A 27,540-nucleotide genomic window follows, 5' to 3' on the forward strand; every position below is an offset into this window, starting at 1 on the left:
TAATACCTCTCTTCAGAACAGCTCAGAACTTGGACCACGTCGTGTAGGGCGCGATAAGAGGTCGATCTTAGGCACAAAAAGCGTGCGCATCCATGTCGTTGAAATCCACTTCGGTAGAATTATGCTGCCAAGCGTCGGTAGACCTGCATAGATGGTCGTCGGCATTTGACGGGCAGTGGAGTGTTGCCAAGAAGCAGATACTAGGAACCTGGTCGCTTTGACCGAACTAGGAAGGTCGCTCACTCTTGAACGAGATTTCCTAGGTTGATAACGTCCACGGTTGCCATGTTGTGTTGAGGATCCGGAATCCTTCTTCCGACCCCGCCCTGTCGTGTTCCGATCCGACGGACCATTTCGAGTAGATACAGATGCGTTTCATGGATGCGCGAGCTCTACGTGTTTCCTCCTCCTAGTGAACATTTTCTTCATGTCAACCAGCACACAAGCGTCTTGTGGTACTGACCACCTGCGTAATACTTTACGCAACCACAGATAATGCCGTCTACCTGTTCATGAACTCCGAGTACAATCTGTGAATCTCAAGAAATTTTGATCGATGTGCTAGCTCCATTCTCGTGAGTATCGCACAGTTGGGCACTGGCCGCATCTATGATGCTAGGGGAGTATGCTACGGCCAATGACTCAGTACAATACTCCGAATTTAATGCAAAAGTTTTCTAACAGATGAGCGTATGTGGACATGTATTCATTGAGTAGGATCCTAACAAGTCTATGCTCCTAAACGCAAAAGAAGCACAACCATATACGATTCCATTTCATCCTTACGCTGACATAACTTGAGTGGTCAGTAACCGAACCGGTCCTTGAATGCTCGAAGGGTCCACCCTAGCATAACTTTTCGCAGAAAATCGTGGGTCACATACTTTTCCTTGAATTCCATGTCCTCAGTGGCCCAGATCAAGTTTGCTTCTTCTCCGGCAGAATTTTTGAGCGCTCCCACTAACTTATTAAACTCAAAGAACAGAGCATGATCCCAGTTGAGGATTGCTGCATGTTTACATTTAGTGCGCGATGCATATGCAGCCACTTGCTTGGTGCATGATAGGGCATTCTGTTCTAATGCAGATCTCGTCTTGCCTTGGCTATCTTTCATCACTCGTCCGTATTGTTTGTCGGTGTAGTCTGGAGGGAGCATAGCCTTCCGCCAATCCTTGTACCTCAGGAGCTTACGCCGCTTATACTCTATCACACAGATGGTCTTGCCTGCGTCAGGTTGGCCTTGCGACACAACGAATATCTCGTCGGTGCGGAGTACAGACTCTCTTGGTTGTTTCTCTTCTCCATCTTCTACTTCGTCCCCAAGTAGTTCGACGGGGAGCTTATGAGAAAATTCTGTACTCATCTTGAACTTGCCATAGTAGAGAATGTTGAGAATCTCGTAGATAGGCAGAAGGATGTAAGCCAGAGAGGCTTTGACAATGTTGCCTTCCGAGTCTCCATCAAACGCCCCACCCGGTCCCCCAGGTGAAGTAATCGTGGAATCCTTGAGGCGCGAATCTGCTATATTAGGGTCCTGGAGAGCGGTATTTGCGATCCGAATGAGCTCTTCCGCATCGTAACAGACCAGTACCTTCGGCGCAATAGTTAACTTCGTAGTTTCACCTGAAGGCTTTACCGACTTGTACTCGATCGTTTTTGACATCTCGATCTTATGGAGACTCCGTTGGAATAGCAATGATGGGTAGAGATTATGAAAAGTTGAGGGTATTGGAAAGAAACAAGAGGAGGTTGCGTGGGGAGGGGACAAGTATAGAGAGCGATGTGAAGAGTCATGTGTATGGAGGACTGCCCTGGAGCATTGGGGGCTGTTGTTTCACAGCGTCATCGTGAAGGTTTACCTTCGTAGCCATACCTAGCATACGGAGGCGAGGCAGCTTTCGATGATCGCGATGTTCGGACAGTGACATTTGATGGAGCAGCTAGAGTGAATGTCCCCACACGTGTTGTCGCGTCATTGTGCAATCTTGTCTTGGCACCCCATTAGCTCAGTCTACGCTTACTTTATATTCTTCCCAGTACGCTACGCACAATCCGAGCAACACACGAGCAACTCTCCCAAACAGTGCGACACACCTGATAATGGACGAACTGCAGAAAACTCACATGAACGAGCTTAAGATCCCCGAGGCGAGCGATTCATCGGCGTTTACAACCTCTTCACCCGCATCGGTGCATCCGTCGGCCCACGATTCGCAAGCATCTGCCGGACAATACCAATTCATGAACTCTGGTTCCTGTCGTGTGCCGCGCTGTCCATACATTGTGGGTGCCACATTTACCGCGACATCGCACGAGCCGTCAGTGCCTTTCGGTCATGACTACATCACGAAATATCCTAAATTGCCAGATAACTGGGAGAAGCTGTCGCAATTAGACTCCTGTCTCTCTCGGCCATTTTTAGGAGGCCGTTCGATCACGCACGCCACGAGGACACTGACCATCACTTCGACGATAAGGTCAGGATATGGTAGAGGCGCCCAGATCCTCGTAATCAACAACAACATGGTCGCCAAGATCTACGACCCCCTCTACTACAAATTCATCAATGAATACGACTACACTGAGCCCGTCATTTGTGACGCTGATGGAGATTATCTCCGGGAGGCTGCTGCTTATACAGAGCTGCAGTCGTCACCGGCGGCCGTAGAGACAACACCCATCTACCATGGCAGTTTCACTGTAGAAACCGATACCTATGTGACCCCGAGTGGTGGGAAAGAGAAACGAGTCGTTCCGCTCATACTCATCGAATACCTGCGAGGCCAGAGTATGAGCAGTATCAAGCCGCACACTCTCTCTGACGAAGTACGATCAGCCATCACCAGGAAGGTCATCGTTGCTGAGATTGTCATATTACATGCCGGTGTCGATCATTACGACTATTGCCCACGGAACATCATGTTGCTCAATCTCGACGAGAGCCCATTGACATTGACGGAGGATTACATCAACAACCACGTGCAGGTGAAGGTAATTGACTTTAACATCTCCATCGTCAATGCTCACCCAAGTCACAAATACCGCCGCTGGTATAAAAGCGACGCTAAGGCAGGGAGAAAACCACAGTCCCCCATTGTGAGGTACCATGGTCAGATGATTGAATTTTACTACTGGGTACCTAAGAGTACAAGCGCGGAGGAATGGTTGTGGGAACAGTTCCACGGCGATGAGCGGTTTCGTCCCGTGACCTGGGACCCTAAGAATCCTCTCAAATCCCCAAAATATCTGGATGATTCCGAGGACGATAGCGGTGGTAGCTCAGATTCAGGGATCAGCATGGGGACTACGAAGGAGTGACATGGAGTGTTAATCATGGAGGCCACCCTTGAAGCATAATCGCCTTGTGCTCTCATTAGACTCGAGCATTTACTTGCATAAGACTTTGTGTCCAGTGGAGAAATTTTACCTAATTGCGTGTTGAGTAGCGCTTTTGCACATAGAAAGACTCAACCCATACTGCTTTACTACAAAGTCCCACTGCAAGTGACAACCCATTTTTCGCTCAAAACTTCTCACTCCTGGGGACAGCCGAGTGACAGCTTTAGTCCCTAGTCCCTATATTCGCGTCATGAAAGTCATAATTCACCATGCCTTCCAGCACATCAGCGCCAACAGCCTTGACTTGCGAAGAGGAAGGAGATGAGTCGGATCTACAACTGATGCCGCACATACCACATGTACGAGGCCTCAAGTTTGCGGCAACGCGACACGAATCTCCCGAGCCCTCTGGTTTTGGGTACGTCACCAACATGCCCCCGGAGAGGTGAATTGGCGGGGACTATCACAAGCCGAATACTGCATCTCTCTCCCACCACCACTTGGCCGAACAGATGTACGGATCTTGAAAAGCTTGGAAATCAGCTCGGCTATAAGGATAGGTCACGACCAAGGCGCACAGGTTGTTGCCGTGGATCATAATGTAGTCGCCAAGATCTACGATCCGCTCTTCTATCCTGACGTAGATGAATATGGGTTCAGGCCAGACGTTGTTTGCGTCGCAGATGGCGCCTATGCTCGCAAGTCTACTGCTTTCGAGGAACTATAGGAATCTCCTGAGGTAAGGTCGATTATACCGGCACATCACGGAAGCTGGACTATGAATGTCGACACTGCAGTCAATCCATCGGACGGCTCAACCTCGATCTTCGTACGACCTGTACGTTGTATCCTCGTGGAGCGCCTATATAGAGAATGTATGCTGTTCCTTGATGTGGAAGATCTCCGAGAAGAAGCCCTGGACCTCATTCTGAAGAAGGCTCTGGTCGCTGAAGCGCTCATCTATAAAGCTCGGGTCAGACGTCAAGATGTTTGTCCCAGTAACATCGTGATCGGAGGCTCCCACTATACTGAGGACGGCATTCCGCTCCATGACATGGAGATTGAAGTGAAGGTCTTTGACTTCTACATCGCAGTGGTAGTCTCCTATCCTCATTGTGCCGGTCGCAAATACACGGGTCCATCAGGCATACGTGATTTCAGTTCGCCTTCAAAACTACCAAACCCTGCGGTTACTCGCTTTTCTAATATTATGGACTTCTCGATGCACGGGTGGTGCTCCGATGCGGATCGTGAAGCGGAGCAATGGTTGTCGAAGCATCTTCATGACGTCGACCGATATGTACCTTTGGTCTGAAACCTAGAGCTCTCTCGAAAACGACCTGCATATCAAGTTCTACTAAACGTTGAAGTCGACAACACAAGCAACATCGGGAGCCGCCAGGAAGGCTCGGAGAGTAGAGAGAAGCGGAGGAAGGCAGAAAGCAACGACATCGGATCTGTAAATATAGCCTCAGCTGCGGCTTAATTCTCTCAGTGGTATGGTTTTAGGGGTTAAAGGGGCAAACGAGGCGCCTGTGAGTTGTCGTATTGGAGTTTAAGTGTGCTTTAAGAATTAGGGCTTTACACTTAAGGAAGATGCCCCCGGCCTCTCATCCTTGCAAAATTCCCCGTACTCAACATGTCGCAACCGTATTAGATGTCTTCCTTTTGCAGCTTTTGATTTAAGCATCCTAACAACCAGCTTGGTCAAATTTCGATATAGTCGTAGCGTTTGACCCGAAAGCTACCGCGCGCTTGATCCAAGCCTGTCCCATTGTTAGCATAAACGTAAGTTTGGACATCAGCTCCTACTCACGTCGATTTTTGCAGCAGGTGGGTTTCGCTCTCTGCTGAGAATGTACAATGTTTTCCATCTATGTGTTTGCACAATCGCCCAATCGATCGCGTAATCTGCGCTATATCAGTATGATTGCATCACTTCTCAATGTCTCAAATACGCACCTTGCACAATGTAATTTGGTCCCGGGCACTCAGGCCTCGACGCTCCAGGAAAGCTGACCACAAAAGCGCCGCCGGCGCCGTACGCCGAATCTACGGCGGTGGCAGTACCCACAATACTGCGTGAGGCATTTCCTCGCGTCGCAGTATTCACAACTCTGATTGTGCCATTATCCTGAAGTCGAGATTAGGACACAAGTTGTGCTGAATCTTGTGAATGCTTACATTGAGAGCGTAATTGCCGGAAATACATCTCGCTCCTGCGGTAGGGCCGAAAGGCGTGCCGGCGACCTGGTACCATGTCCCGAGATACGATTCAAGGTCAAATTTTGCGTCGGGGACAGGATAAAAACATGTCCTTGTGGGCGTCAGTCTCTAATCCCTTGGGTCATGTTGAGCATAACCTTGACATACCCATCGTACTGTGATGCAACAACGACTGGCGCACTGCTTGTATCATTCGACTCTTGACGGGGGAGGATGATGCTCGATGCGACTGATGTCAGCGCTGCGAGAGTAATTGCGACACGCATGATGATACGTTCGCAAGACAGGATCAAATTGTGTCCTTGGAGGAAATTGCAACTCTCTGTGTAACAAGTTGAGAGTGATGTGGCTGAGATTGCGGGAACGGAATCGTATTGTACTTCATAAACACAACTCTAGCGTCTACACCAGAAAGTAACGTCATCTCCTGATTGACCAGCGAACAATCTTCGACAAGCACCTGCAGTTCGGAACCCACGGCGCAGGTATTTCGCCGAGGTACTGCCCGAATGGGAGACTAGCGCGACGTGGTCCGGAACGTGGAAGATAGGCTCGCGTAGCAGGCTGACATTGTTCTGTCGATGCATCTTCTGAGTGGAAGGGCTCAGGCTCCGAGTAGCAGTGCCCGCATGCAACGATAAAACAAACCTAAGAGTCGATGACATTAGGGAAGTCGAATTGGGGCACACAAAAAGGGGGCTTGGTAATGACGCGCATCCGGGCTTGGCGAAGAGCCGCAGTACGTAAATATGTTACAATTTCTAATGACGTAGGGAGTGTCAGACTCGATCATTTCTTTGATATTAAGACTATTCGTGGGTCTACTTAGGTTTATTGTATTACATACTGAGCCTCATTCCTCAACCGAGGACCTCATTTCGGCATGGTTTAGTACGAGACACCTCAAAAAGTCGTACAACTTCGGTCATCATAAATCTATAGGATTGGAGAACACCTAAAGTGTGACATGACATGTCGAACATAGCCGAATTGAACTTGTTGTTATTTTCGTCTTCGAGCTCACACACACAGGGTGTCCGCCTAAGCAATTCGAACGCCTAGGATATCTCCACCAAGAACGCCTTGCGCCAAGATTCCAAGAAGCAGCCCTACTCGGCCGCCGCAATGCTAACCTCGAACACAGTGTCCTTGAGCGAAGTGTCGCCTCCAGCTGTGATCTTGCCCAGGCCCAGGCCCTTGTCAGAATGGCATCCGCCCTCCGACTCCTGCTTCTCCAAAACCTGCGCAAAGTAGCCGTAGCACTCTTCCTTTGACCAGAATACGCCTGCTGAGCCTTCAGGCTGCTGTGCTGGAGTGACGGAGACTGCGGTAATGTTAGCAAACAGAGTCATGGTTCTGTGGTGATTGTCAAGACTTACACTTCACTTTGGATTCACTCTCCTCGCTTCCTTGCGCTGATTTGGTCTTCGCTGACTGCTTACTTTCAACAGGGCCGCTGAGGGGCCAGGTAGTCGGTAGGATACAGGCGGTGCCTGCAGGAAGACGGTCTTGATACGCGCATGGCGGCATCATCGCAGCACATGCATCGTTGATCAGGGTGTCGAGTTCGGCACCGGCGGAGAGGTTGATGACTTTGTCGGAGGATGTGTCGCATGTTGTCTTGAAGCCGGGAGCAGCTGTCCAAGAAGATGCGCTGTCTGGCTCTGAAGCTTGGCGTTTAACAAGTGGTGATGCAATGGTCAGGGCACTCAGAGTGCTGAGGATGAGTGTTGTGTACATGTTGCGTGATAATTTTGGATGTTGGACGATTTACAGGTAGGTATTCTGAAGAAATATATATCTGGTAATTTTTGCTTGTGATGGGTTCAGTAATGTGATGGTCCTAAAGTCGTACTGGGTTACTGTGAATGACAAGTGAGTGTGGCGGTTCGCAAGGGCAAGTGACAATAAATGGGAAATCTACGCCAAGAGCGTCCATCGTTTGCGAGGAAAGCAATGGGCAACGTCACCAGCGGTGAGCACAGATTGGCGCAGACTTGAAAAGGAGCAACGATATGCCTTGCGAATGCTCGTGGTTTCGGCGTGTTCCCTGTCAGCTTACTTTCGTGGCGCCGTGTTTGAGGGTGCTCAAGCTAAGAGCCGGGCCGAGGAGTGGCACTTGCTAGAAGATACCTTCATTACGTGTCATGTAGACAGCAACAACAGAGTCCATCCCACGACGTCTCACGATTTTGGCCGGACCTGGCGGAAATGAGGTCAGCTTTGCGGGGTGCCCAGATTGTTTCACCACTTGGTATTGGCCCGAAGATCGAGATTTTCGCAAGGTAGAGTTCGTTGGGGTCGCGCCGCTTGTTTCGAAACACATGTCCCGAGCGCATAAACCTCAGCCCTGCGAAATAACTACAATGAGCTCATTCAAAGGTCTTAAAAAAGACGAAGTCCGGGGGCATGAACTTTAGGGAAGCCGTCGCTATAGTTGGCGGGAGATCGTCATTTCGGTCGCGTGCATGTCGACGTTGCCATGTCGCTGACGCATAAGATCGCATATATCCTCGGCCTTTTGAAGCTTGGTGGAAGTTTGACTAGTCGTCCCTTGCTCGACAAGCTTTCTGTAGAATTATCATCAACAGAACGAACTTTGGCTCGCCCACAGATCGGAAAGATCAGCAGTGAATGCCTCCGCTACGATGAAACCACGCCTCGCCGTAGTATGCAGTAGATCTAAGATGGTGCTCCTGGACTCTTTATCAATAGCTCTGGCTCCAGCGACGCGCAAAGGGAAAAACAACAGGACGCCTGAAACGCCTGAGGCAAGCAGTTCTTGGCTCAAGCGAAGGACTTCGGCGACGTGCCAGTCAATCTGGCTTCGAGGCAGTATCGGTGCGCAGGGCGCGCCCGGCCAGCTCCAATGTGAATGATAGTCGTATGTGCCTGAGAGATAAATGCTGATCGCGTCCTACCAGATGGGGTACAAGGTCAGTAAGACTCAGAAAACATTTGTAAACCAGCGACTTACGTAGTAGCTATAGGCTATGAATAGTTCGGCATCGAAAGTAGTCACAACCTGTAGGTCTCGTCGCCATCTATCGGCATCCACGCACCACTGCAGTAGCGATCGCTGCAAGAGCATACCTTCATCCGCCAACGACTGTATCAGGAAGCACTGCATTTCCAGTGAGAACTCATCGATAGTCTCGCAGAATTGATATGTACGAATGCTAAGCTCGGCAACGATTGGCAAGATGTCGAACAACGCTTCTTTAGGATGATAAGCGGCTGCGCCTTCGGAGTCTCTCAGTTTCGATATCGCTGCGACCCAGTCCGGTGCGCTGAGGAAGGTAGGCTCAGAGTAAATAAGAGCCCGGGCTATCTCGAAAATGCGCGTTGCGAAGAAAAACTTTCGTTTTCGCAGGTTGTATTCTCCTGGACTGGCAAGGGTTTCAGGATGCTGGAGACGAAGTATCGTGCAGGTACCCTGTAAGAAGTGCGATAGCCAGTTGGTCCCTGTGGAGTCGCGCATCAACTACAATGTGTTAGTCTTGAGTCGGCAGACCTTCGCGCCGGCTGCGTACCTCAAAAAGCCCCAAGAGGAATGTCGTCCAGAGAGCCGATGGATCGTCTAAAAAGGTATTCGAAGTGATCAGACCTTGTATGGCGCGAACGGCTCGGTCATACGCTTGTAGAGCTTTATACCTAGGACGCGCCTCGACAGAAGAGTTGAGACTGACTTGGTCCTGCTGGTCACGATGTAGAATGCCCACAGCCTGGATAGCATCTCTCAATGCTGAAGACGTCTTTGTCATCGTTTGTAGCTCAGAATTGATCGAATCGTCATTGGCCAGAATGTTCATTGGCAAGAACGATACGAAGAAGTATGGAATGGCGCGGTCTTGCTCCTGCAGCCCTACCGACGGCGGCAAACGCATGACCGTTTGATACTCTTGAGGGGTACCATGTTCCTTGGCTTTGGCCCTAGAACTCGACTTCTCGCTGACAAAAACGGGCATCAGAGCATTCGACTCTATGGCCATAGTGCACAATCGTCCTGCACGTTTGCAGTTATTGCAAGGCATGCCGTCGCGACACTTGATGCCATTAGCCCCACCACAGCATACGCATACGGCACAAAGCCACTTACTTTGATTCGTCGCTTAACACAAGCATCGCAGCGTTTCCTTCGTGCTTTACGCCCGTCGAATGGACCAATCTCCGTGGGCATGGCGTACGCAACTAGAGCGAAAGGGGAGTGTATACAGCGCCTCGATTGCTGGCGTTCAGAGCTCGCTAGACCCTGAGAATTGTGGTGTTTATTACAACGCGAAGACCTTAAGAAGGGTCTGTGTATGCTTTTGGAAGTGGTACGGCGCGTATGAGAGATGGTATACTCAGGCAGCCGGTCCGACTGGCGAAGAAGCTTGACCTCATTAGGAAACGAAACAGCGCGTTTAAACCTCTTCGGGACTAGATTCTGCATCCACGGAGACCACCACGCAGTGCTCGAAAGAATCTTGCTACCACGCTCATTCTGGTCTACACAAGCTTCGCTCGAGTCATATCCCATTTATCATGGTCTATGAAAAGTGCGTGGCAGTGCGGCTCTGACGCATGCAGCAACGCGAGCCCTCTCCACCAATCTTCGCGGCTTTTCTGGAGCTTCGATACGCTTGACCAGATGAGGACTTGATAGAACGTCCGTAGAAATTCATGGCTCGCAGCTACTATGCTATCTGCTTCGAGATTTAGATTTATAAAGGTAAGATGGAGCTGGCCTAATGGATCACACACACACCAGAATCATTCAGTCTTTCAACCCTCCCATCTTCCTCAGTCCTCAACGTACAAGACCGATCTTACAATCATGTCACCCAAAACCACCCATCTCTGCATAGCACTATCTCTATTCCTCTCCCAATTCACAACAGCCACCGTCATCCCAATCGTCGGATCTCCTCCCTTCGATGTCTCAATCACAACCGCCGCTCTAACAGACACCGACCGCCTCGACCCTTACGCAAAAGACAACCGTGCCCGTACAATCATGATTTCCAGCTTCAACCCGATCAAAGTCTGCCACAACAAGACCGTCGTCCCATACATGCCCCCTGGCACAGCCGCCGCCCAGGACGAAAAGTACGGCGCCTATGGCCTCCCCAACGGTACCTTCCAATCCCTGCAGCTCTCAAGCTGCGGGAACCAGGAGAATACACACAACGCTTGTCCCGCGTCTTCCCTCCCCATTGTGCTCTTCTCCGGCGCCCTATCCACCTCGCGATTAATCTACACCAGCATGCTCCAAAACATTGCCGCAGCAGGCTATCTCGTGATCTCAATCGACCACCCCTACGACTCCGACGTCGTCGAATTCCCCGACGGCGGTATCGCTACAGGCACGAACATAGAGAGCGACGAGGAGCTAGCCCTCGCCCTAGCCACGCGCGTCGCCGACATCGCGTTCGTAAGGGAACAATTGTCTAACACGACAGTTACGAATATGCTCTTCCCCGGCCAGCGCAAAACGAAGAAAGTCGCTGCCATCGGCCATAGCCTCGGTGGCGCAGCCGCCGCCGCCGCAATGCTCAACGACCACTCCATCAGCGCGGGCATCAACCTCGACGGGAGTTTCCTCGGCGCCGTGATCACCGCTGGACTCGACCGCCCATTCATGCTAATGGGCCACGAGAACAAAACCCAAGAAACTGATCCGTCGTGGAAAGCCATCTGGCCGAAGCTCACGGGGCGGAAGAAGGAATTCGAAGTCAAGAAGACTGCGCACTACAGTTTCTCGGACCTGCCGCGCATTGTGGACGTGCTGGGTTTTCAAGACATGTTGCCGGCTGAAGTTGGCGAGGTTCTGGGCACGCTTGAGGGAAGGCGGATGATGGATATTGTTGCGACATATGCGGTTGCATTTCTGGACATGGTGTTCAAGTCTGGGTCTGGGGAAGTGTTGGAAGGGGAGTTCCCTGAGGTGGTGATTGCGGCGTAGACATGTTTCGCGCGATTTGGAAGACTGACTGGCTTCGAGGGTGTTGCAACATTTTTATTTCCCCCGCTAGACTCGTGTATTGACGCGCTTACGTTCGATTATAGACGGGCGTAATAATCTAATCTATGTGCTATATTCCTTCTGTATCGTCTTTCACCAACATAGCAACATTTCGTGTCGCAAACAATCGTCTCGCGACTGCTACAGACTTGTTCAGCCATCGTATGCTGCGTGATATTCAGCCGTTGAAAACCACACACCTGAAGACAGTCTGTCTGTGAGGCGCCGGAAAGAAGTTCACATTACCGCACGAAATACCTTTTCCTGGCTCGCACATCAAGCAAATGCAGCAACGACATCCGAGCAACAATGTAGCGTGTACGTCTTCAACGCATCATTGAAGGAGCTACCAGGCGCAGTTTAGCACGGCATATGCTCCAAAAGCATGCATCATGATCCAAAGGCATTCAAGAAGTCAACCCACCGCAATTCACGGCGCTAGTATCCAATTCTTCACATAGTCAAACAAACTTCACCCTGACGGTTCCAGAGTAGATGTAAGATTGTTGGTATTTTATTGCGCCCTATCTTACTACATCGAAATCCTCACGGACCCTTCAACCCCTCTAACTTCTCAATCTGTCTCTTCAACATGACAACAGCACCAAGACTCATTGTCCGCAACCCATCCCTCTCCCCATCCTGATCCGTCTCAGCGCTGCGCTCAACAACCTCCTTGGCCGCTTCAATCGCCTTGTCAAGTAACCTCGGCGCATCCTCCGCCTGGCTACGATACAGATAGTCCCAGCTCTTGTTTAAACGGCTCGATGGCATTAGTCAGCGCATGCGTGATGAAAGCGCGAGCGCGGAAATAGGCGCGCTCGGTATACAACGCGCTACTGAGTTTCGTCTCAGGCGCCGAGCGATGGACTTCATATCCCGCTTCGTTGTAGTACGGTTCCTTGACGAGTACAAGGCCCATGACAGACACAAGTACTTGGAGAAGTGTGCTCTTGGCGGGACTCCAGCTCTCGTTGCGCTCGTCCGTGTGCCACGTGCCGAGTAAACTGAGGCAGATTTTGCCGTCTTCGTAGAGGTTGGGGTTCACGGGGCCGTTACCGTTAGTCCAGCTGTGGAAAAATGCTTCGGGGGGCGTTTGTGGGTATGTGGAGGGGAGGTGGAAGTCGATGACGAAGGGCGCATATTCGTATGGGGTCTCGTTGGGGCCGATCATCATGACGCGGAGAAGGTCAAGACGTGACTTCCCATGTGCGAACGAAGATGTTCGGTGGTAATGAGGTGCTGGAGGAATTTTGTGTTCTTTGGCCAATTCTCCGCATGAAGGCTGATGACGATGCCGAAGACTGGTGTAGGTAGTGGTGGTTCAGTGGCGGTTGGGTGTCGAGAATAAGGAAGGATGCGGGTGTGTCCGAATCTAGCTCTTGTTTGTCCTCGGCAATCGGTGAGGCTGTATCTGGCTCCGGTGGTGATGTGTCATCCCGCTCATCTTTCGCAACAGGCGACTTGGTTTCCGGTGTGGTCTTCGATGTGTTGACCTCGTCTTGCTCTACCAGATCTGGCATCGATATGTCGTCGTCGTCGTCGTCATCGTCCTCCTCTTCCGTCGACCACTCTTCGTCGTCGCCGACTGGCACCTCACCGTCCATGCCCTCGTACTCGATCCACATCTCGTTGAATGATGCAGAATCGAAGTCAGAGATGTCATCATCGTCCGAATCGTCAAGAGAGTCTCCATCCACTCCACCCATATTGTTCAAGAACTCATCATCCATATCACTGCTATAAGCGAGCGTGACGCCTTCGTAAGAAACTCGGACATCGACAACAGGCTTTGCTGCACCAAGGCGGACAGTGAGCTTGCCATCTAGACCCAGGTCGATGACTTCGCCGAACCAATCAGGCCCAGTGATGTTCAGGGGTCCCTGCATGCCTTCGATGGAATCGGGATGGAGCAAAACAAAGTCATTGCGCCGCCGTGTCAGGGCGGGGAAAGAGTAGATATCGTACAAGCTGACATCCTCAATCTGCTCATTCAGCTCCCCGGTAGAAGAAGGTCTAAGGAGATCGGGACCAAAGAATTCAATAGAAGGCTTTGCGAACCACCGTACTTGGGCTATGCGGTCGCGCGACTTGACAGCCTGCACCACCCCGACCTTGGCAGGCTTCTTGGTCCATGTTTCTTCCGAGCTGTCGCCTTCGCGTCCCTCTTTGGAGAAGACGACCTCGCCAGGCCAGACTTCATCGTCGTCTTCAACGTTCGGATCTGGTAAGAGGTCTATACTAAGGTGTTCGGTGGTGGTCAGATCCTGCCACTGTACAGTGACCTGGGTGTGTGTTTGCATGACGAGGAAAACGTTCAAATCATAGCCTAAAGATTCTGTGCGTGCGATGCGTGTCACCTTGCCTTGCGGGTAGCCGTTCGGTAGAGTGTGGGAACCATCGTACTTGACAGCTGCGCCTGCGATGTCCTTGAAGCGAACTCGGTCTCCGACTGCGACATCGGTGACGTGATACATGCGGTCGGTGCCATTCGAAGACAAGGGGAGTGTGTTTGCAGAGCTTCCAGAGGCGTCGTATCGGAAAAAGGTAGAACTCTCGAATTCGTCGGGGCCAAGTGTGGCTGGTGGCTCCTCGGCAGACAGACTGGTGTTGCTCGCGCTGATGCTCCTCGCTAGCCACTGCACGTCAATCTCAATGGTACGCGTCTCGACTATGATGCCCTCCGGTCGCACATGTGGGTCGAAGGCGCCATACCTCCAGTGACCTCTTCGCAGGTTGCCCTTCTTTGTCTTGACTGTGTCTCCGACGCTAAGTCGCTCTATGCCGACCTCCTCGTGTTCTAGCTCGCTGGGGTCTTCCACCACAACGACTGAGTTGTTTGACAGTTTGACCGCGACCTCGTCGTATACATTTTCGATGCGCCCCACCCAGTCGCCGTACACGACTATGGCGCCCTCGTTGAACTCGTGCACGTTGAGAAGCTCGTCGGCGGGTATGTTTCGTATGGAGAGGTCGTCGCTGATGGCTTGCGTAATCTGGCCGCCGTTGTACTGGTTGGCAGGGAAAAGGGTGCAGACGGCGCTGGAGCCTATGACGGTCCCACTCATGTGTTCGTCGGCGTTCCTCTTCACCACGTCGCCGACATACAGGGCGCGGTCGAGCAGCTGCAGCTTCGCCTCGGGCACGAGTTCCGTCTTCAGCTGTGTCTGCCATGAGACCAGAACGGTGCCGCGTGCCGGTATGCCCTCCTTCATGAACTTGGCAAATTCTTCCCGTGAAATGTCAGCATGACGCTCAATGTCTTCACTGTAGTCGCGCTGCGGGCGTGGCTGGTGGCTGTCGACATCGCCAAAGGACCTGTCCACGACACCGACGCTGTACTTGTCGTCCTTCAAGCCGACGGTATCCTCGACGCAGAAGACGACATCGTGCGGGCGTTGCATTGGCGGTGCTGATGATGCGGGTGTGTCGTCGCTGCCTCTGCTGCTTTCTTGGCGCTGGCTTCCACTGTCAAGACGTGTTGCGAGGACGCTGTCTGCACTGAAGAAAGGCACGAGGTCGTTGAAAGGCTGCGCCTGCGACTGCGACTGCGACTGGGGCAAACTCGGCGATGTCGCGGTATTGGCGGGGCGGTCGGTTAAGAAGCGGTCTTCAAAGAGATTAGACAGAAAGCGCGCGATGATGTTGGGCTGCTCCGGGCTGTCGCTGTCGCCGTCCGGAATGTTGGTGTCGTGATTACTGTCGGTGCGTCGGTCCATTGCTCATAGCTGCGGGCCACAAAGACGTGCATGTGAAGGCAAGCTCGCGGTTCGTCTCGCTTTTAGCGTAGCGCCGCCAAGAGACAGGGTACAGCTGCCATCCCTGTCCAGCACCTCCGCGCGAAGTCCGCAACTCCCCGCTAGAGTGAATGTCGACGTGTTGGCCATAGCTGAGAGAGACAGCTGTTCGAGCTTCAGTCCAGCGTTCACCATGGCAGACCCGCTGTACGAGCTGCTGATACCATACTTTGACGCGCAAGATGCCCGATTGCGCCCATCACCCAACGACACTGTCACCAACACATATCTCGCACGCCTCACGACGCTGCCACTAGATGCCCTCACTTCCTCAGAGCAGCATTCGCTGTCACAGAGCTCGCAGTCCGTTCTTCGTTCGCTCCAATCGCTCTCCAAACGCTCCCACAAGCCCATCATAGCCTCCACCGACCACCTACTGCACCTCCGCGACACGTTGCCCCAACTCGGCAAAGATGCAGGCACGATACAGGCGGAGCTGCCCAAGCTGGAAACAGCTGCACAGACCTTCTCGGAGAAATACAGCAAGAGCTCGGAGAATGCCATACTCGACCGGCGGAGAAAAGCCATGCTGCTGGCGAGGAACGTAGACCGCGTCACGGATGTGCTCGATCTGCCCACCCTCCTGTCCACGGCCATTTCCTCTTCAACAGCTGCATCACAAGCCACCACTTCGACCGCCACCTCCAATGCCAACTATGCCTCGGCTCTGGACCTCCATGCCCACATCAAGCGCCTGCACACCCTCTACCCTGACTCGCAGCTCATATCCTCCTTGACAACCCAGGCTGAGCAAGAGATGAAGACTATGACGTCGAACCTTATAAGTTCATTACAGTCCCAAGGCATCAAACTGGCAGGTGCAATGCGTACCATTGGCTGGTTGCGACGAGTGGCTCCTGAGCTGGACGAGTCTTGGTCAACGAAGCAGACCAGCATCGGCAGCGGAGAGGGCAGTCTTGGTGCGCTGTTCCTAGTATGCCGTCTAGCTTGTTTGGAGTCGATGCTGACCGCCCTGGATCCGCTACGTGAGCTCGCAGACCAAGAGTCAGAGCGACGAATTAAAGGCACAGCCAAAGGAGACGCAGGCTGGGCAGTGGGCCAGCAGACGGAAAAGTATCTGAAAAAGTACCTCGAAATCTTCCGAGAGCAGAGTTTTGCTATCATTTCCATGTACAAGAGTATCTTCCCATCTGCACTACCTGCCCCAGGATCCGAAGAGAGCGCCCCGTCTGTCAAGTCAACCACCCAAACCAACACATTACAGCCAATACCATCCGCGCTGGCCACTTTCTCCCTGCATCTCGTTGAGATACTCTTTGAGACGCTGCGAGAATATCTGCCTAATGTACAGGACCACTCCGCACGAGATTCGCTTCTTACTCAAGTGCTTTATTGTGCTGGCTCCCTCGGAAGACTCGGCGGTGATTTCAGCATGATGATTGCACTCCTTGAGGAAGACCTGAAAGCTGAGATGGATATCGGTCATGACCAAGACACTCGGGGGCAAGTCGTCGAGGAAGAGTGGGTGGAGGTTATGAAGAAGCACAGAGTCCAAGCGTCAAGACTCGAGCTGCTAGCCTCTGGTGTGGGCACAGGTAGGACCAGCAGCTCTGCGGACCGGACTGCAAGCCCGGTGAGATAGGTTTCGAATGTAGCAAGTCTATTGGAACGATTTGTTTACTTCACACCACCACCAGAGCGAACCACATCCTCGAGATAACGAAATCGGCTCGGAAAATTGAATCATGGCAACAGGCGGACGCTACCGATCATTAGGCAGGGACTCAGGCATTGCTAAGATTAGTTCCCGTTACCACCTTCACTATTTCCAGGATTCATCCCTTGACGAAACAACCACAACGTGCTTGGTCGCCTCAACTCAGTCTTCGGCCATGTCCAACACAACCTCATCACCTTCTGGGTTCCAGCGATACCCCGAAACCTCTGTGCCATACCCGAGTTAAAGGATCTCCTTGCCGCGCATTTATTGGAGTCGACGACGTTTGCATACGTCAAAAAGCTCTATGTAGTCGCGCGTATCGGAGCAGATACCAATAATACATACTTCTTGGACCTGCCTATTCCGAGTGTCGTCCTGTGCGCGGAGACGAGCAAGATTTCGCTGGACTGGAAAGCACTCTTCACAACTGCGTTCTACGAAGGTCAGCATGTGCTGAAAGTCAAGAGCAGGACCCACCGCGACCTTCCGCATGTGCAATACTGGGACGTCGACTACCCGATCGTGTTCACCAATGAGGACTTTCACTGCGCGGTGGTGGTGGATTATTCCTTGTGCAAGGAAGTCCTGCATCACCGGTGCGCGAGACACGGGTGGCGCCATGATCGGAACTGTTCGTCTGACCTCCTACACATGATCCATTCAATTGGTCGTCTCGAGGACTTTGTCCGTGGTGTCCTTATTGATGGAATCTTTGCACGCATCGATTTGCAGTACGCGGAGTGCAGAGGCGGCCCATGCACTGTTGTTGATGATTGAAGTCGAGGGTATGGCGAGGGCGTGGGAGAAGGGGTTGGCGTGAACGCGGCGCCACAACAACACATGCGACCGTTTTCTGCACTCGGGCAAGATGCTGTAAGGGGAAGTGGACACTTTGGAATGTCAAGTCGGCCTGTGTCGGGGATTAGCATGTACTTCAAGAGCAAGATTCCAGCAATCAAAACATATTTGAACCGTCCCGCCGCCTAGTATTGGCTCTTTCACTGAAAGTGAAAGAGCACGTCACGGGACTAATAACGTCATTGCAAACGGTCGCTCGAGTCACTATTTCGCGCACAGCTCGATGAAAATACCTCCTCGTCCTCGAATCCTCGCCCACTACAGCCCATACCATCGCACAAGATGGCTTCCGCGCAACAGGACCCGAGACTCATCGCACTGCACGAGAAGGCCGTCCGGCTGCTCGTACACAAGCTTAAATGCATTCCAGCTCGCGTCTTCCCCTCCGGCCGCAAACCCACCATCATCGACATCTACGAGAACAATGTCGCCGCCTTCCACATCCCCAACTTTCCTCCCTGTTACCAGCTCGACTTCGTCCTCGGCAACTACCACCTCTTCGTCGCCGCGGACTTCAAGGTGCGCAAGAAGGAAGGCGATATGAACGTTAGCCTTGCGATCTGGTTCTGGCAGATGGACCAGTATCATTCGTTCTCGCGAAGGCATTTGCAGGTCCGCCTCAACATCCTGATGGCCTGTATCATCGGCTTGAGCACCGAGCCGCATCGCTACGTCACCGAGGATGCCCTCGAATTCAGCACCGCGCTTCTCGACGCGTGGCTTTGGACCGTCACGCGCCAAGATGACTACGAGAAGCAAGAGATCTTCCTGACCCAATGGGTCAATGGACCCTACGATCTCATGCGCTTCGGAAAGAAAGCACGTCTTGAGATGTGCAGGGCGGTCAAGAATTTGGAGAAGTATGTGCCGGATCCGCAGTACGCGCCTCCCGATAACGTTCCCATCTGGGAGGGGGTGAAGTACGTGTCCCCCAAATTCGTGAAGACGTTTGGACCGGCTTGGGCTATACAGCACATTGTCGCGGTGGAGAAGTCCGGCAAGAAGATCGATGAGTTGGGAAAGACGGGGGAGGTGGAGGATGCGCTGGCGACTGGGTCATTCTTTGTGAGTCTCATTGATACTCCTGGAATAACCCGCAGTCATGGGCGATGTTTGATAGGTTCCCATTGCTTCGTGAATCACTCCGAGCCTACTCATCGCACGCAACACTGAAACATAATACAATGCTGACTATAGACGCGATTAGGCAGGATTTGGCAGTATGGGGCTGGGACCTGAGCCATCTGGTCTCTCTTTGGAGGTTTTTGGGCGACCATTGGTGCAGGCACTTCTTCACGAGGAGGAAGATCTGGATATGGCCGTTCCAGCTGAAGGGGGTCTGGGTGAAGCGTGGATGAACCCTGCAGATGCCATCGAGATGGTAGAGGGTACTAGTGCCAGGTACGAGGGCATGAAAGACCTGTTCAGCAAGGTGAAGTGGGGTGAGATGACCGATAATGCGGCGTAGATTACGATCCCAAATCACTCTGAATAGAAAGCTGTTCCACTGCAAGTATTTACGTAAAATATGTGAATGACATGGTTAACAAATGCAATAAGAGGCTCTAGACAGGACAAGGCCACTTAATAATAACTAGTAAAACCTTACAATTTCTACACAAAAAAGGGCAAAAAAGAATGTATATTGGATCTACCAACCTTGCCCTAACGCTCGTGGGAACTGGGCCACTCGGCTCACAAAGGGTCTACAGGCGATTCGAACTGACGTCCAAACCAGAACCAAGAGGATCCCATAGCGAGTGAGGCTATGGGAGAACTAGACTAAACGGCCTCTTGAGTTCTTGACAGTGGCAGTTTAATAGCTGGGCTTTGTTATGTAGTAGGTAATTGATTTGAGAGGGAGGATATTTTAGGTATGTGGGTTGAGATATTCGGGGTGGGGCGGAGCGGAGCCGAAGTGAGAGAGCGCGTATGTCGCAGAGGTGAAAGTAGACATTTTGTCTCAGTGTGAGCGCGCGAACGTTATCCGACTTGAGCGTGCTCGTCACTAAGACATGAAATCAGAACAGGTGGGGTATCTTGAGCCTCCCAGGAGAAACTCAAGGACATGAAGTAAACCGGGGCCGAAGATGGAAAGTAATGGAGCGTTCCAAGAGTATGAATGGCACAGATGGGAACTGGATTTTCCCTACAAACGTCCCGGCCAAAACCTCTCCGCATTCCCTTCCGCCCACCCTCGATCATGCGCAACTACAACCTCCACATCCACCTCTCCACCACCTTCCTCTCGTACAACCCCCTTCTTGAGCAACCGAGCCGCCCGTTCGACCGTCCGCGCCGCCTCGTCCGTATCAGCATGTACACTCCTCAACCCGCCTCTCCCATCGTCATACAAGGCAATGCCCTTCTCACCACTCAATATCCTCGGGTCATGACAGCAATCGCCCCCGACGATACACCCACTTCCCCGGCGCAACGCGCGCGAGGAGATTGATATGTCCCGGTAAATGGCCCGGCGCATCGATTACGTACAGCGAGCCGTCGTCGAAGAAATCAATCGCTGCCGGAAACCCTGCGAGAGGTTTCCAGGTATGCGTTGTTTGGCGGTGGAACGCTTTCCATGCGTCTTCGTCCCTGGCGGGTGGGAGTTCGCGCGTCGAAGCATTTGGTAATTCGTCGGGGTTGAATATCTCGGCTGGGTATAAGGGGCCGCCGCCATGCGCGAGCAGATGCATAGTTCCGCTTCCTACGACGAATTCGGAGTTGGGGAAGTCGGAGGGTGTGCCGACGTGGTCCCAGTGTACGTGGCTTAGCATGACCGTGTCTATGTCTTCTGGGTCTAGGCCACCTTTTCTCAAGCTTTCGGCGGCATCTGGGCTTACGGTTGTTGGTTGACGTTGGGCAATGTGCTGTTGTTGTGCTTTTCTGTAGCCGGACAAGTCACGTTTGAGGCCCAGATCGAATACCAGCGTGGATGTCGTGGAGGAGATTGTGTTGGATGGATGTTGGATCAGGAATGATAGCGATGGGACTGTTGCACGTTTCTCTGGGTCTGCTTCTGTCACGAAGAGCTTCTCTGGCAGAGTCAGGTGGCCAGCTTGAAGCGCAGATATCGTGACGTATCTTTGGTCGGTCCTAGGCTTCGGTAACACAACAGCATCTTCGGTCATGGACATGGTGAAGTCGTCGACTATTGCTTTTTTAATTGCTTGTCTGCTGACTGCTTAAGTTGATAAACCAAGCATACGTGCTTGTTTTGCGAAGTCAATTTGCTGGTTTGAATCATTCTGCATCTGCTGAACCCTTCGATCATGTCGCAAGTTGGAGAAGGAGAACATCACCCCGATGCCCCACTCTTACAAGGTCGATGCCGCATACCCCGCTGCGGGGTCCAATCATCGAAATACCATGAGCTTAGAGGTAACGACTTGCTCGAAAGTCGATGTGATTATTTCAAGGTTTATCCTGTGGTTCATTTTCCCTTTCATCTTTTACTATACTGTGGAACAGGAACTACCATGCCGTCGTCTCTGCCGCCGTCAATGAAGGCGCAATTTCTGGAAGAATACAAAACGCCATATAAGTTACACTCGGTTCCTATTCCAGTACCATCAACGCCACACGATATCTTAATAAAGGTTGACGCAGCCTCGTACTGTCATACAGATTTCGTCCTCGCAGAAGGACAAATGCCCGGATTGCCAAAGTCGTTTCCTCATATCGGCTGCCATGAGTTTGCAGGAACAGTAGTGGCACACTATGTCTCTCCAAGTCAACAAGCAAAAGAATTCTATATTGGTTCAAGAGTGGGTGTGCCAGGTCGAGCATTCCATGCGTGTGGCAAGTGCTTCGAATGCAAGCACGACCGCCCCAAAGACCCAGTTGCGGAAGATGACGATGGTTACTCAGTCCACTGTATAGATGCCGAAAACAATGGCTTGAGCAGAGACGGAGGGTTTGCTGAATATGCTCTTGTGGACGCGCGTCAGTTAGCTCCCATTCCGGCAGAGCTCAGTGCAGTGGAGACAGCGCCCTTGATGTGCGCAGGCATCACAATCTATGCTGCATTGAAGAGATGTGCCCTGAAGCCAGGAGAAAGGGTCGGCATTCTCGGAGCTGGCGGTGGACTCGGCCATTTAGGACTCCAGTATGCCACGCATATGGGCTACAAAGTCTTAGGGATAGAAGCTGCAAGTTCGCCTTTGCGACTCGCCGAAGATGTAGCATCCAAACTGGACAATCGACCTCTCATCATCGATGCGAGAACCGACAAAGCTCACGATATTGTGCAGAGGCTTGGTACCGAAGATGGCAAGAAACATACTGGCGAGATGGGTCTCGATGCAATAATTGTTCTTCCTGAAAGTCAAGCAGCTTTCGACTACGGTATGAGTCTGCTCAAGACGCATGGAACGTGCGTTGTGGTCTCATTTCCCGAAAAAGGGTTCCACATCTCCGCACGAGACGTGGTTTTCCGCGACATCAGGATCATTGGAAGTCTAGTCGGGAGCAACCGGACGCTTCGCGAAATGCTCGAATTCTCTGCAAAGCACAATATCCGAGCTTTGTCGAAGTCGTACCCGCTGGGCAAGCTCAATGAGTTGGTGGAGGAATATCATAAAGGCAGCGGAGGTAAACTGGTTCTGGACCTGTCATTATCGAATTAAGGAATATTCGACAGTGCTAGACCACGGCTGGTTATATCTAAGGAATTCTCGCTCCGGAGAGCGCTCAGCCAGAGACCAACATATCAGCATACAGATTAAGCGCACTTCCAATCACATCGACGATTGCCCAGGTTTGGGACCCTTTGAAGATCATGGCCCATACCCGAAGCATACCTGCGCTGAGGTGTTTGGTATAATTTGGAGAGTCGATGGAGATAGTGGGCGACAAAGCGAATTCCGTCTCGTCCAGCATGCTTTTCACTATCGCAACGATTCTCCTCTCATCCTCGCTTGCTGGTGGGTCTGGATAATCTGCCGAAAGTGCCTCCAACCATTTGCTCATGAGATATGCGCATTCTAGTGTGCAAAGCGAATGCTGAATGGACCAGATGAAGCTCTGTGTCTTGGCCACTAGGCGATAGCCCATTTTGATTGGTATCGAAAGCGCATGAGCTGAGTGCAGCACTGCTCTCGTGATCTTCGCGGATCGCCTGATTGTTGGTCCTGACCGAAATGCGTTCGCAATAAGCTCCGGATCGCGCGTCTCAAGTGCTCTGCCCGCAGTGTCCACATACAACCTAATGTAAGCAAGTCGGAGCAGAGCAGTTGAATTGAAAGCGACAGGGCCGTCTGCGTTCCATGGATCGACTGAGGACTCGGGGTTTCGACGCCATCCTATCTGCCAGTTCCGCAAAGCAGTCTCCACAGATGCAATGTCTTCTTGACTCAGATCTCCTGGGCCGTCAGAACGGCAACTGGTGACTTGGCGGAGGAAAAAGACATGCTGTATTAAGGCGTGGATGAGTGCATAGTTGCCGGATGACGAGGTGGTCAGTGTAACATCCCGACCGTTCTTGGAGAAGAGGCGTTTCAGAGCGTCTTGAAAGTAGACTTCTGGTGCGCGGTTCTTTCTTGCTTCTTTCCACAGAGTTGCTGTAGGCGCTTTGAACTCAGCCTGGGTACACGGTAGAGTCAATCGGATTTCCGATGTCAACATAAAGGGCGGAATGTTGTACACAATGCAGTGCAGATTAGAGAAGCCATAGACTATGAACTTCGTCCTTTTGATCGATTCCCACCGTACCCAATCAAGCCAAGGCATATCTTCATTGAAAGGCTCGCTCTGCAGACCGTCGTCTCTGATCAATGTTGCAAGAACGCTCTGGATGGCTAGCGCTTCTCTGAGTATCTCTTTATGCTTTGCCCAAGTACACAAAGCCATGAGTAGCAGCAAAGCCTGTGCTGTCTGTATGAGGTCGTCTCCCATGCTTGTAGCTTCCGTTTCTGAAGGCAGACCAAGCGGTCCCGAGACGGAGCGGGTGGGCTGTGGGCTTTGTGCCGACCCACCCATGTCGAAGTCGTATATGGATCCTCCAAGGTCATCATTGTGGTGTCGGTTGATGAGACGGGCATCCCTCCTCTTGATGCGCTGTGTCGCGATTGCCCTGCTCACCGTGAAGAGTTCAACGCCTTTTTCGCCCTCGAACGTATATTGAGCTCCAATTGCCGCCAAGGCGAGTATCAACTCGATAGAGCAGGTGCCCACACACATAGTTGGGATATGAAGAAAAGGCATGTGCTCATGGAAACCAGTGGTATATGCAGCAATGTATCGACACATGGCTAATCTTGTTGGTAGCTGGAAGTCCTTTGGTACAATATCGGAAAATTCCTCTAGCTTGTCCAGGATTTTTTGCCGATCAGCATGGGAGATGTCCGAAAAGGACCTGCGGCGACTACCGCTGTCGTCCGTCAAGTCTTCTGGTTGTAAGGATGGGAAGCGAGAACCAAATCGTGACAGCGAATAACCTTCGTCAGCATGAGCATGGGCAAGATTTGAAGAGGCGATGGCTGCTGTCTCAGCAGGAGGTAGAACGTCCTGATTATAAACTAAAGATTCCGGTGAGAAAAAGGGCCTCGTGTCACCAAGTCAGTGATATATCGATGTGGATCTGATGAAAGGTGTACATACATGGGTTGTTCTGCGCTCATTAATGTAGCAAAATGGTACGAATTGAGGGGCTCATTATCGAGAAAATAGGTGAGGCTATCAAGTGACTCTTCGAGACTGGGGCCATGGCCATTGAAATCTGGATGTGATGGCATGACTGTGTGAGCCGGGTCAAAAGTGACATTCATGGTGGCTGATGGCAAGGCCGATGGCGATGTTAGATTGTGGTCTACCGGATCTCCACTGGCCATGTTTCCTTGTAGGGATTGATATTCCGCTGCCATTGAAAGAGCTGCGAGTGAATAGCTGCTATCATGAGCCACAGCCACAGGACTGAAAGACGTGGCGGGCGTGTGACGGATTGGTTGGATCTCTGAAACAGCGGGTGAAGATATCATACCGGGTATCTCTGGAACCGGTCGCCCAGTGTCGAGACTGGCCCGCACCCTTTTGCGAGATGGCTCTTCTTCGAGGGCATGGCTGGGTTCATTGGAAGGTTTAGCACGGTCCTTTTGGTTTTCGCGATCTTTGCGATGGGTGAGACGTTCATGACGAACAAGAAGATCACTAAAGCAAATAAGCGGTGTTCACGGACTCGGATCATAGGGCCTTCATACCTCCTGGTGAAGGAGTAGTTACACTCAGCACAACTGAATGGCTTGACACCACTATCTTCAAATCATCAGCAACATCGATACGATTGGGAATCTACATACGGATTCGCTCGTGTCGCTGCAGGTGCTCGAGCCTTGCGAATAAACGCGAACAGTGCTCGCACCGGAAACGCTTCTTCTTCCCCGACTGTGCTTCTACAACTGGCTCGACAGCAGCATCAGCATCCATGGTTAGATAGCTAGCGCTGAGAGCTAGGATTGGCCCGATGGAACTGACTGCAATGTTGGAGTAATATCAAAGTGGGAGTATGCAGCCTTCGACGTGTCTGTAATCCGGGGAAGGTGCAGAAGAATGTGGGGAAATAGCCCAACGGGGATCGCACGGAAGTTCATGCGGGGATGCTGGTAGCCGCCAGCTGCCATTTGTCAAAGGCGCGGCACATGCTGCTCACGTGGTCACATGTCATGTCAAGAGGTTGGCCGTGAGTTCGTGTGTTCCAATGTGATTGATTGATGGAGTCTAATGTACTGAACATCTTCGAAGTTGTGCTTGATTGAAATGCGACCTGTTGCTTCCTCGCAGTGCTCGGGCCGAGGCCGAAAGCCAACTCGGCGCGTCGCACCACCGCAAAACACTACATTCAGTGAGCTATGCCTTGTCACTCTTGTTGCCCAACTCTCGCGGCATTTCGCCTTTCTCTGCCATTTCATTCAACACCTTCTCTGCCGTTTTCATAGCATCGACGCCAGCGGGGACACCACAGTAGGTGGTCGCGTGAATAATGGCTTCGCGTATTTCCAACTCCGATAGTCCATTGTTCCTGGCCCCTCGGACGTGAACCGCGAGTTCGGGAGCGCGATTGAGGGCCATCAGCATTCCGATGTTGATGAGGCTTCGCTGCTGTTTTGTGAGACCTGGCCTGGTCCAAGCATATCCCCAGCAAAACTCGGTGACCAATTCTTGTCCCGCTCGCGAGAACTCCGTCGATCCGTTCTCTAATGCGCGGTTGACGTACTCATCGCCAACTACACTTCTTCGCATCTTCAATCCTTCTTCGAACAGTTGCTTGTGGAGTTCATCGTATTTGGGGTCGGAAGACATATTGGGCGTGCTTCGCTGGTGGTACGTCGGCAGGACAGTTGAATTAACAAGCGGAGAGGCTGAACAAGGTCAAATACGTTCGTGGGAAGTAGAATTGAGTTGCGTTGTCTTGAAGTGGGACGAAAATCGTTGAGGTTTGCTCCAGAAGAAAGCCCCTCAAAGGGCAGCCGGCGGGCCCCAAGTTCCCCAACTTCTCCAACGCATGCACATTTGCGTCATCTTATGCTACCGAACTAGGTTCTCCCATAATCTCAAAGCATGCAGATATTGGACGAAGGTATAGCAACAAGCGCTTGAATGTGGCAAATAATACCTAGTAGCTTTGCATCTTGGTCTGCCAGTCCTCCTCTCCCCCAAGATAACGATACACGACGCGCGAATCCAAGTCTCGACAGCGAGGATCATTTGCAGCATTATCGTAAGTCTCTAAGCCCGCGTCTCCCAGCACGTTGTGCGAGCCTACGCGTTTCGCCATGTCCACTGCCAAACCGAAATCTTTTCGCATCAACTGCACCTTGAAACCCTGCTTCCACCCACCAGATGATGGAGCTTCGGGATACACATGAGGCACAGGACAGAACTTGTCGCATATCGTGTTCTGTGCAGTGCCTGCTGCATACACTTTGGCGAGTGTTCTAGGATCTAAGCCTGAACGCATTCCCATGTCGAAAGCTTCTGAGCAAGCTATCGCAATAATTCCTGATAAGTAATTATTCGATAACTTCGCTGCAAGGCCAAGCGACGGGCCCCCGCAAGGTATGATTTGCTTGCCCATCAAGCTCATCAAGTATGTCAGGCGCTCGAGATTCGGATCCGACTCCGCGCAACCCAGGAAGAACGCGATTGTGCCCTTCACTGCGCCCACCACGCCCCCAGAGACTGGTGAATCATAGAACGATGCCGATGGGAAGTATTTGGCGATGTGGTCTTTGACTGCGAGACTAGTCGCGGTGTCGATGGTGGAGCAGTCGATGATGAGCTTGTTCGAAATGTCTGTGCTACAAACACCATTCTCAGCGTCGAGATAGACAGAGCGGACGTGCGAACCTTCTGGCACCATCGTTACAATGGTATCCTATCTTTCATCAGCAGTGCGGTGCATGTTGATTAAATTCAACTTACTACTTGTTGCGCGACATCCTTTGCGTTGGCTCCTTTGATGATTCTTTCTGGGAACTCAGCGCACAGCTCATCCACTACCTTCTCAACCACATCATATACCCATATGCGTGAGTCTGCTGGTAGTTTGTTCGCCAGGTGTGAGACCATTGGCTTTCCCATGGCACCAAGGCCAATGAAGCCCAACTTCTTGAAGCTGTATGAAGATGCCATCGCGT

The 27,540-nt window shown here is 51.8% G+C and overlaps 17 protein-coding genes across 17 annotated transcripts; 6 read left to right on the plus strand and 11 right to left on the minus strand.

Annotated features, from left to right (window-relative positions):
* Positions 1–67: 67 nt before the first annotated feature.
* SNOG_05692 (hypothetical protein) lies at positions 68–287 on the minus strand (the record flags this gene model as incomplete). The annotated part of the gene is made up of 2 exons (XM_001796037.1): positions 68–143; positions 244–287. The coding sequence occupies 2 exons, from the start codon at positions 285–287 to the stop codon at positions 68–70; spliced, it is 120 nt and encodes a 39-aa protein (XP_001796089.1).
* A 518-nt stretch (positions 288–805) lies between these two features.
* SNOG_05693 (hypothetical protein) lies at positions 806–1,663 on the minus strand (the record flags this gene model as incomplete). Its single annotated transcript, XM_001796038.1, has 2 exons — positions 806–1,591; positions 1,637–1,663. 2 exons carry the CDS (start codon positions 1,661–1,663, stop codon positions 806–808), a joined length of 813 nt encoding a protein of 270 aa, XP_001796090.1.
* Positions 1,664–2,523: 860 nt separating this feature from the next.
* SNOG_05694 (hypothetical protein) lies at positions 2,524–3,318 on the plus strand (the record flags this gene model as incomplete). The annotated part of the gene is made up of 1 exon (XM_001796039.1): positions 2,524–3,318. The coding sequence occupies one exon, from the start codon at positions 2,524–2,526 to the stop codon at positions 3,316–3,318; it is 795 nt and encodes a 264-aa protein (XP_001796091.1).
* A 290-nt stretch (positions 3,319–3,608) lies between these two features.
* Positions 3,609–4,066, plus strand: SNOG_05695 (hypothetical protein; the record flags this gene model as incomplete). The annotated part of the gene is made up of 2 exons (XM_001796040.1): positions 3,609–3,757; positions 3,871–4,066. 2 exons carry the CDS (start codon positions 3,609–3,611, stop codon positions 4,064–4,066), a joined length of 345 nt encoding a protein of 114 aa, XP_001796092.1.
* Positions 4,067–5,030: 964 nt separating this feature from the next.
* SNOG_05696 (hypothetical protein) lies at positions 5,031–5,831 on the minus strand (the record flags this gene model as incomplete). Its single annotated transcript, XM_001796041.1, has 5 exons — positions 5,031–5,105; positions 5,156–5,250; positions 5,302–5,473; positions 5,524–5,656; positions 5,713–5,831. 5 exons carry the CDS (start codon positions 5,829–5,831, stop codon positions 5,031–5,033), a joined length of 594 nt encoding a protein of 197 aa, XP_001796093.1.
* Positions 5,832–6,674: 843 nt separating this feature from the next.
* Positions 6,675–7,305, minus strand: SNOG_05697 (hypothetical protein; the record flags this gene model as incomplete). The annotated part of the gene is made up of 2 exons (XM_001796042.1): positions 6,675–6,889; positions 6,945–7,305. 2 exons carry the CDS (start codon positions 7,303–7,305, stop codon positions 6,675–6,677), a joined length of 576 nt encoding a protein of 191 aa, XP_001796094.1.
* Positions 7,306–8,149: 844 nt separating this feature from the next.
* On the minus strand, positions 8,150–9,745 carry SNOG_05698 (hypothetical protein; the record flags this gene model as incomplete). The annotated part of the gene is made up of 4 exons (XM_001796043.1): positions 8,150–8,482; positions 8,543–9,049; positions 9,099–9,545; positions 9,665–9,745. The coding sequence occupies 4 exons, from the start codon at positions 9,743–9,745 to the stop codon at positions 8,150–8,152; spliced, it is 1,368 nt and encodes a 455-aa protein (XP_001796095.1).
* A 639-nt stretch (positions 9,746–10,384) lies between these two features.
* On the plus strand, positions 10,385–11,512 carry SNOG_05699 (hypothetical protein; the record flags this gene model as incomplete). The annotated part of the gene is made up of 1 exon (XM_001796044.1): positions 10,385–11,512. The coding sequence occupies one exon, from the start codon at positions 10,385–10,387 to the stop codon at positions 11,510–11,512; it is 1,128 nt and encodes a 375-aa protein (XP_001796096.1).
* A 606-nt stretch (positions 11,513–12,118) lies between these two features.
* SNOG_05701 (hypothetical protein) lies at positions 12,119–15,291 on the minus strand (the record flags this gene model as incomplete). Its single annotated transcript, XM_001796045.1, has 3 exons — positions 12,119–12,299; positions 12,361–12,773; positions 12,952–15,291. 3 exons carry the CDS (start codon positions 15,289–15,291, stop codon positions 12,119–12,121), a joined length of 2,934 nt encoding a protein of 977 aa, XP_001796097.1.
* Positions 15,292–15,502: 211 nt separating this feature from the next.
* On the plus strand, positions 15,503–17,827 carry SNOG_05702 (hypothetical protein; the record flags this gene model as incomplete). The annotated part of the gene is made up of 2 exons (XM_001796046.1): positions 15,503–16,963; positions 17,297–17,827. 2 exons carry the CDS (start codon positions 15,503–15,505, stop codon positions 17,825–17,827), a joined length of 1,992 nt encoding a protein of 663 aa, XP_001796098.1.
* Positions 17,353–17,671, minus strand: SNOG_05703 (hypothetical protein; the record flags this gene model as incomplete). The annotated part of the gene is made up of 2 exons (XM_001796047.1): positions 17,353–17,484; positions 17,528–17,671. The coding sequence occupies 2 exons, from the start codon at positions 17,669–17,671 to the stop codon at positions 17,353–17,355; spliced, it is 276 nt and encodes a 91-aa protein (XP_001796099.1).
* Positions 17,828–18,190: 363 nt separating the features above from the next.
* SNOG_05704 (hypothetical protein) lies at positions 18,191–19,376 on the plus strand (the record flags this gene model as incomplete). The annotated part of the gene is made up of 2 exons (XM_001796048.1): positions 18,191–18,973; positions 19,116–19,376. 2 exons carry the CDS (start codon positions 18,191–18,193, stop codon positions 19,374–19,376), a joined length of 1,044 nt encoding a protein of 347 aa, XP_001796100.1.
* Positions 19,377–20,057: 681 nt separating this feature from the next.
* On the minus strand, positions 20,058–21,045 carry SNOG_05705 (hypothetical protein; the record flags this gene model as incomplete). The annotated part of the gene is made up of 2 exons (XM_001796049.1): positions 20,058–20,292; positions 20,402–21,045. 2 exons carry the CDS (start codon positions 21,043–21,045, stop codon positions 20,058–20,060), a joined length of 879 nt encoding a protein of 292 aa, XP_001796101.1.
* Positions 21,046–21,180: 135 nt separating this feature from the next.
* On the plus strand, positions 21,181–22,536 carry SNOG_05706 (hypothetical protein; the record flags this gene model as incomplete). Its single annotated transcript, XM_001796050.1, has 2 exons — positions 21,181–21,232; positions 21,380–22,536. 2 exons carry the CDS (start codon positions 21,181–21,183, stop codon positions 22,534–22,536), a joined length of 1,209 nt encoding a protein of 402 aa, XP_001796102.1.
* A 64-nt stretch (positions 22,537–22,600) lies between these two features.
* SNOG_05707 (hypothetical protein) lies at positions 22,601–24,088 on the minus strand (the record flags this gene model as incomplete). Its single annotated transcript, XM_001796051.1, has 2 exons — positions 22,601–23,491; positions 23,621–24,088. 2 exons carry the CDS (start codon positions 24,086–24,088, stop codon positions 22,601–22,603), a joined length of 1,359 nt encoding a protein of 452 aa, XP_001796103.1.
* Positions 24,089–25,750: 1,662 nt separating this feature from the next.
* SNOG_05708 (hypothetical protein) lies at positions 25,751–26,203 on the minus strand (the record flags this gene model as incomplete). The annotated part of the gene is made up of 1 exon (XM_001796052.1): positions 25,751–26,203. One exon carries the CDS (start codon positions 26,201–26,203, stop codon positions 25,751–25,753), a length of 453 nt encoding a protein of 150 aa, XP_001796104.1.
* A 313-nt stretch (positions 26,204–26,516) lies between these two features.
* On the minus strand, positions 26,517–27,535 carry SNOG_05709 (hypothetical protein; the record flags this gene model as incomplete). Its single annotated transcript, XM_001796053.1, has 2 exons — positions 26,517–27,278; positions 27,329–27,535. The coding sequence occupies 2 exons, from the start codon at positions 27,533–27,535 to the stop codon at positions 26,517–26,519; spliced, it is 969 nt and encodes a 322-aa protein (XP_001796105.1).
* Between the last annotated feature and the right edge of the window lie 5 nt (positions 27,536–27,540).

The sequence above is a fragment of the Parastagonospora nodorum genome (genome assembly GCF_000146915.1).
Source record: "Parastagonospora nodorum SN15 chromosome Unknown scaffold_8, whole genome shotgun sequence".
Taxonomy (NCBI): Eukaryota; Fungi; Ascomycota; class Dothideomycetes; order Pleosporales; family Phaeosphaeriaceae; genus Parastagonospora; species Parastagonospora nodorum.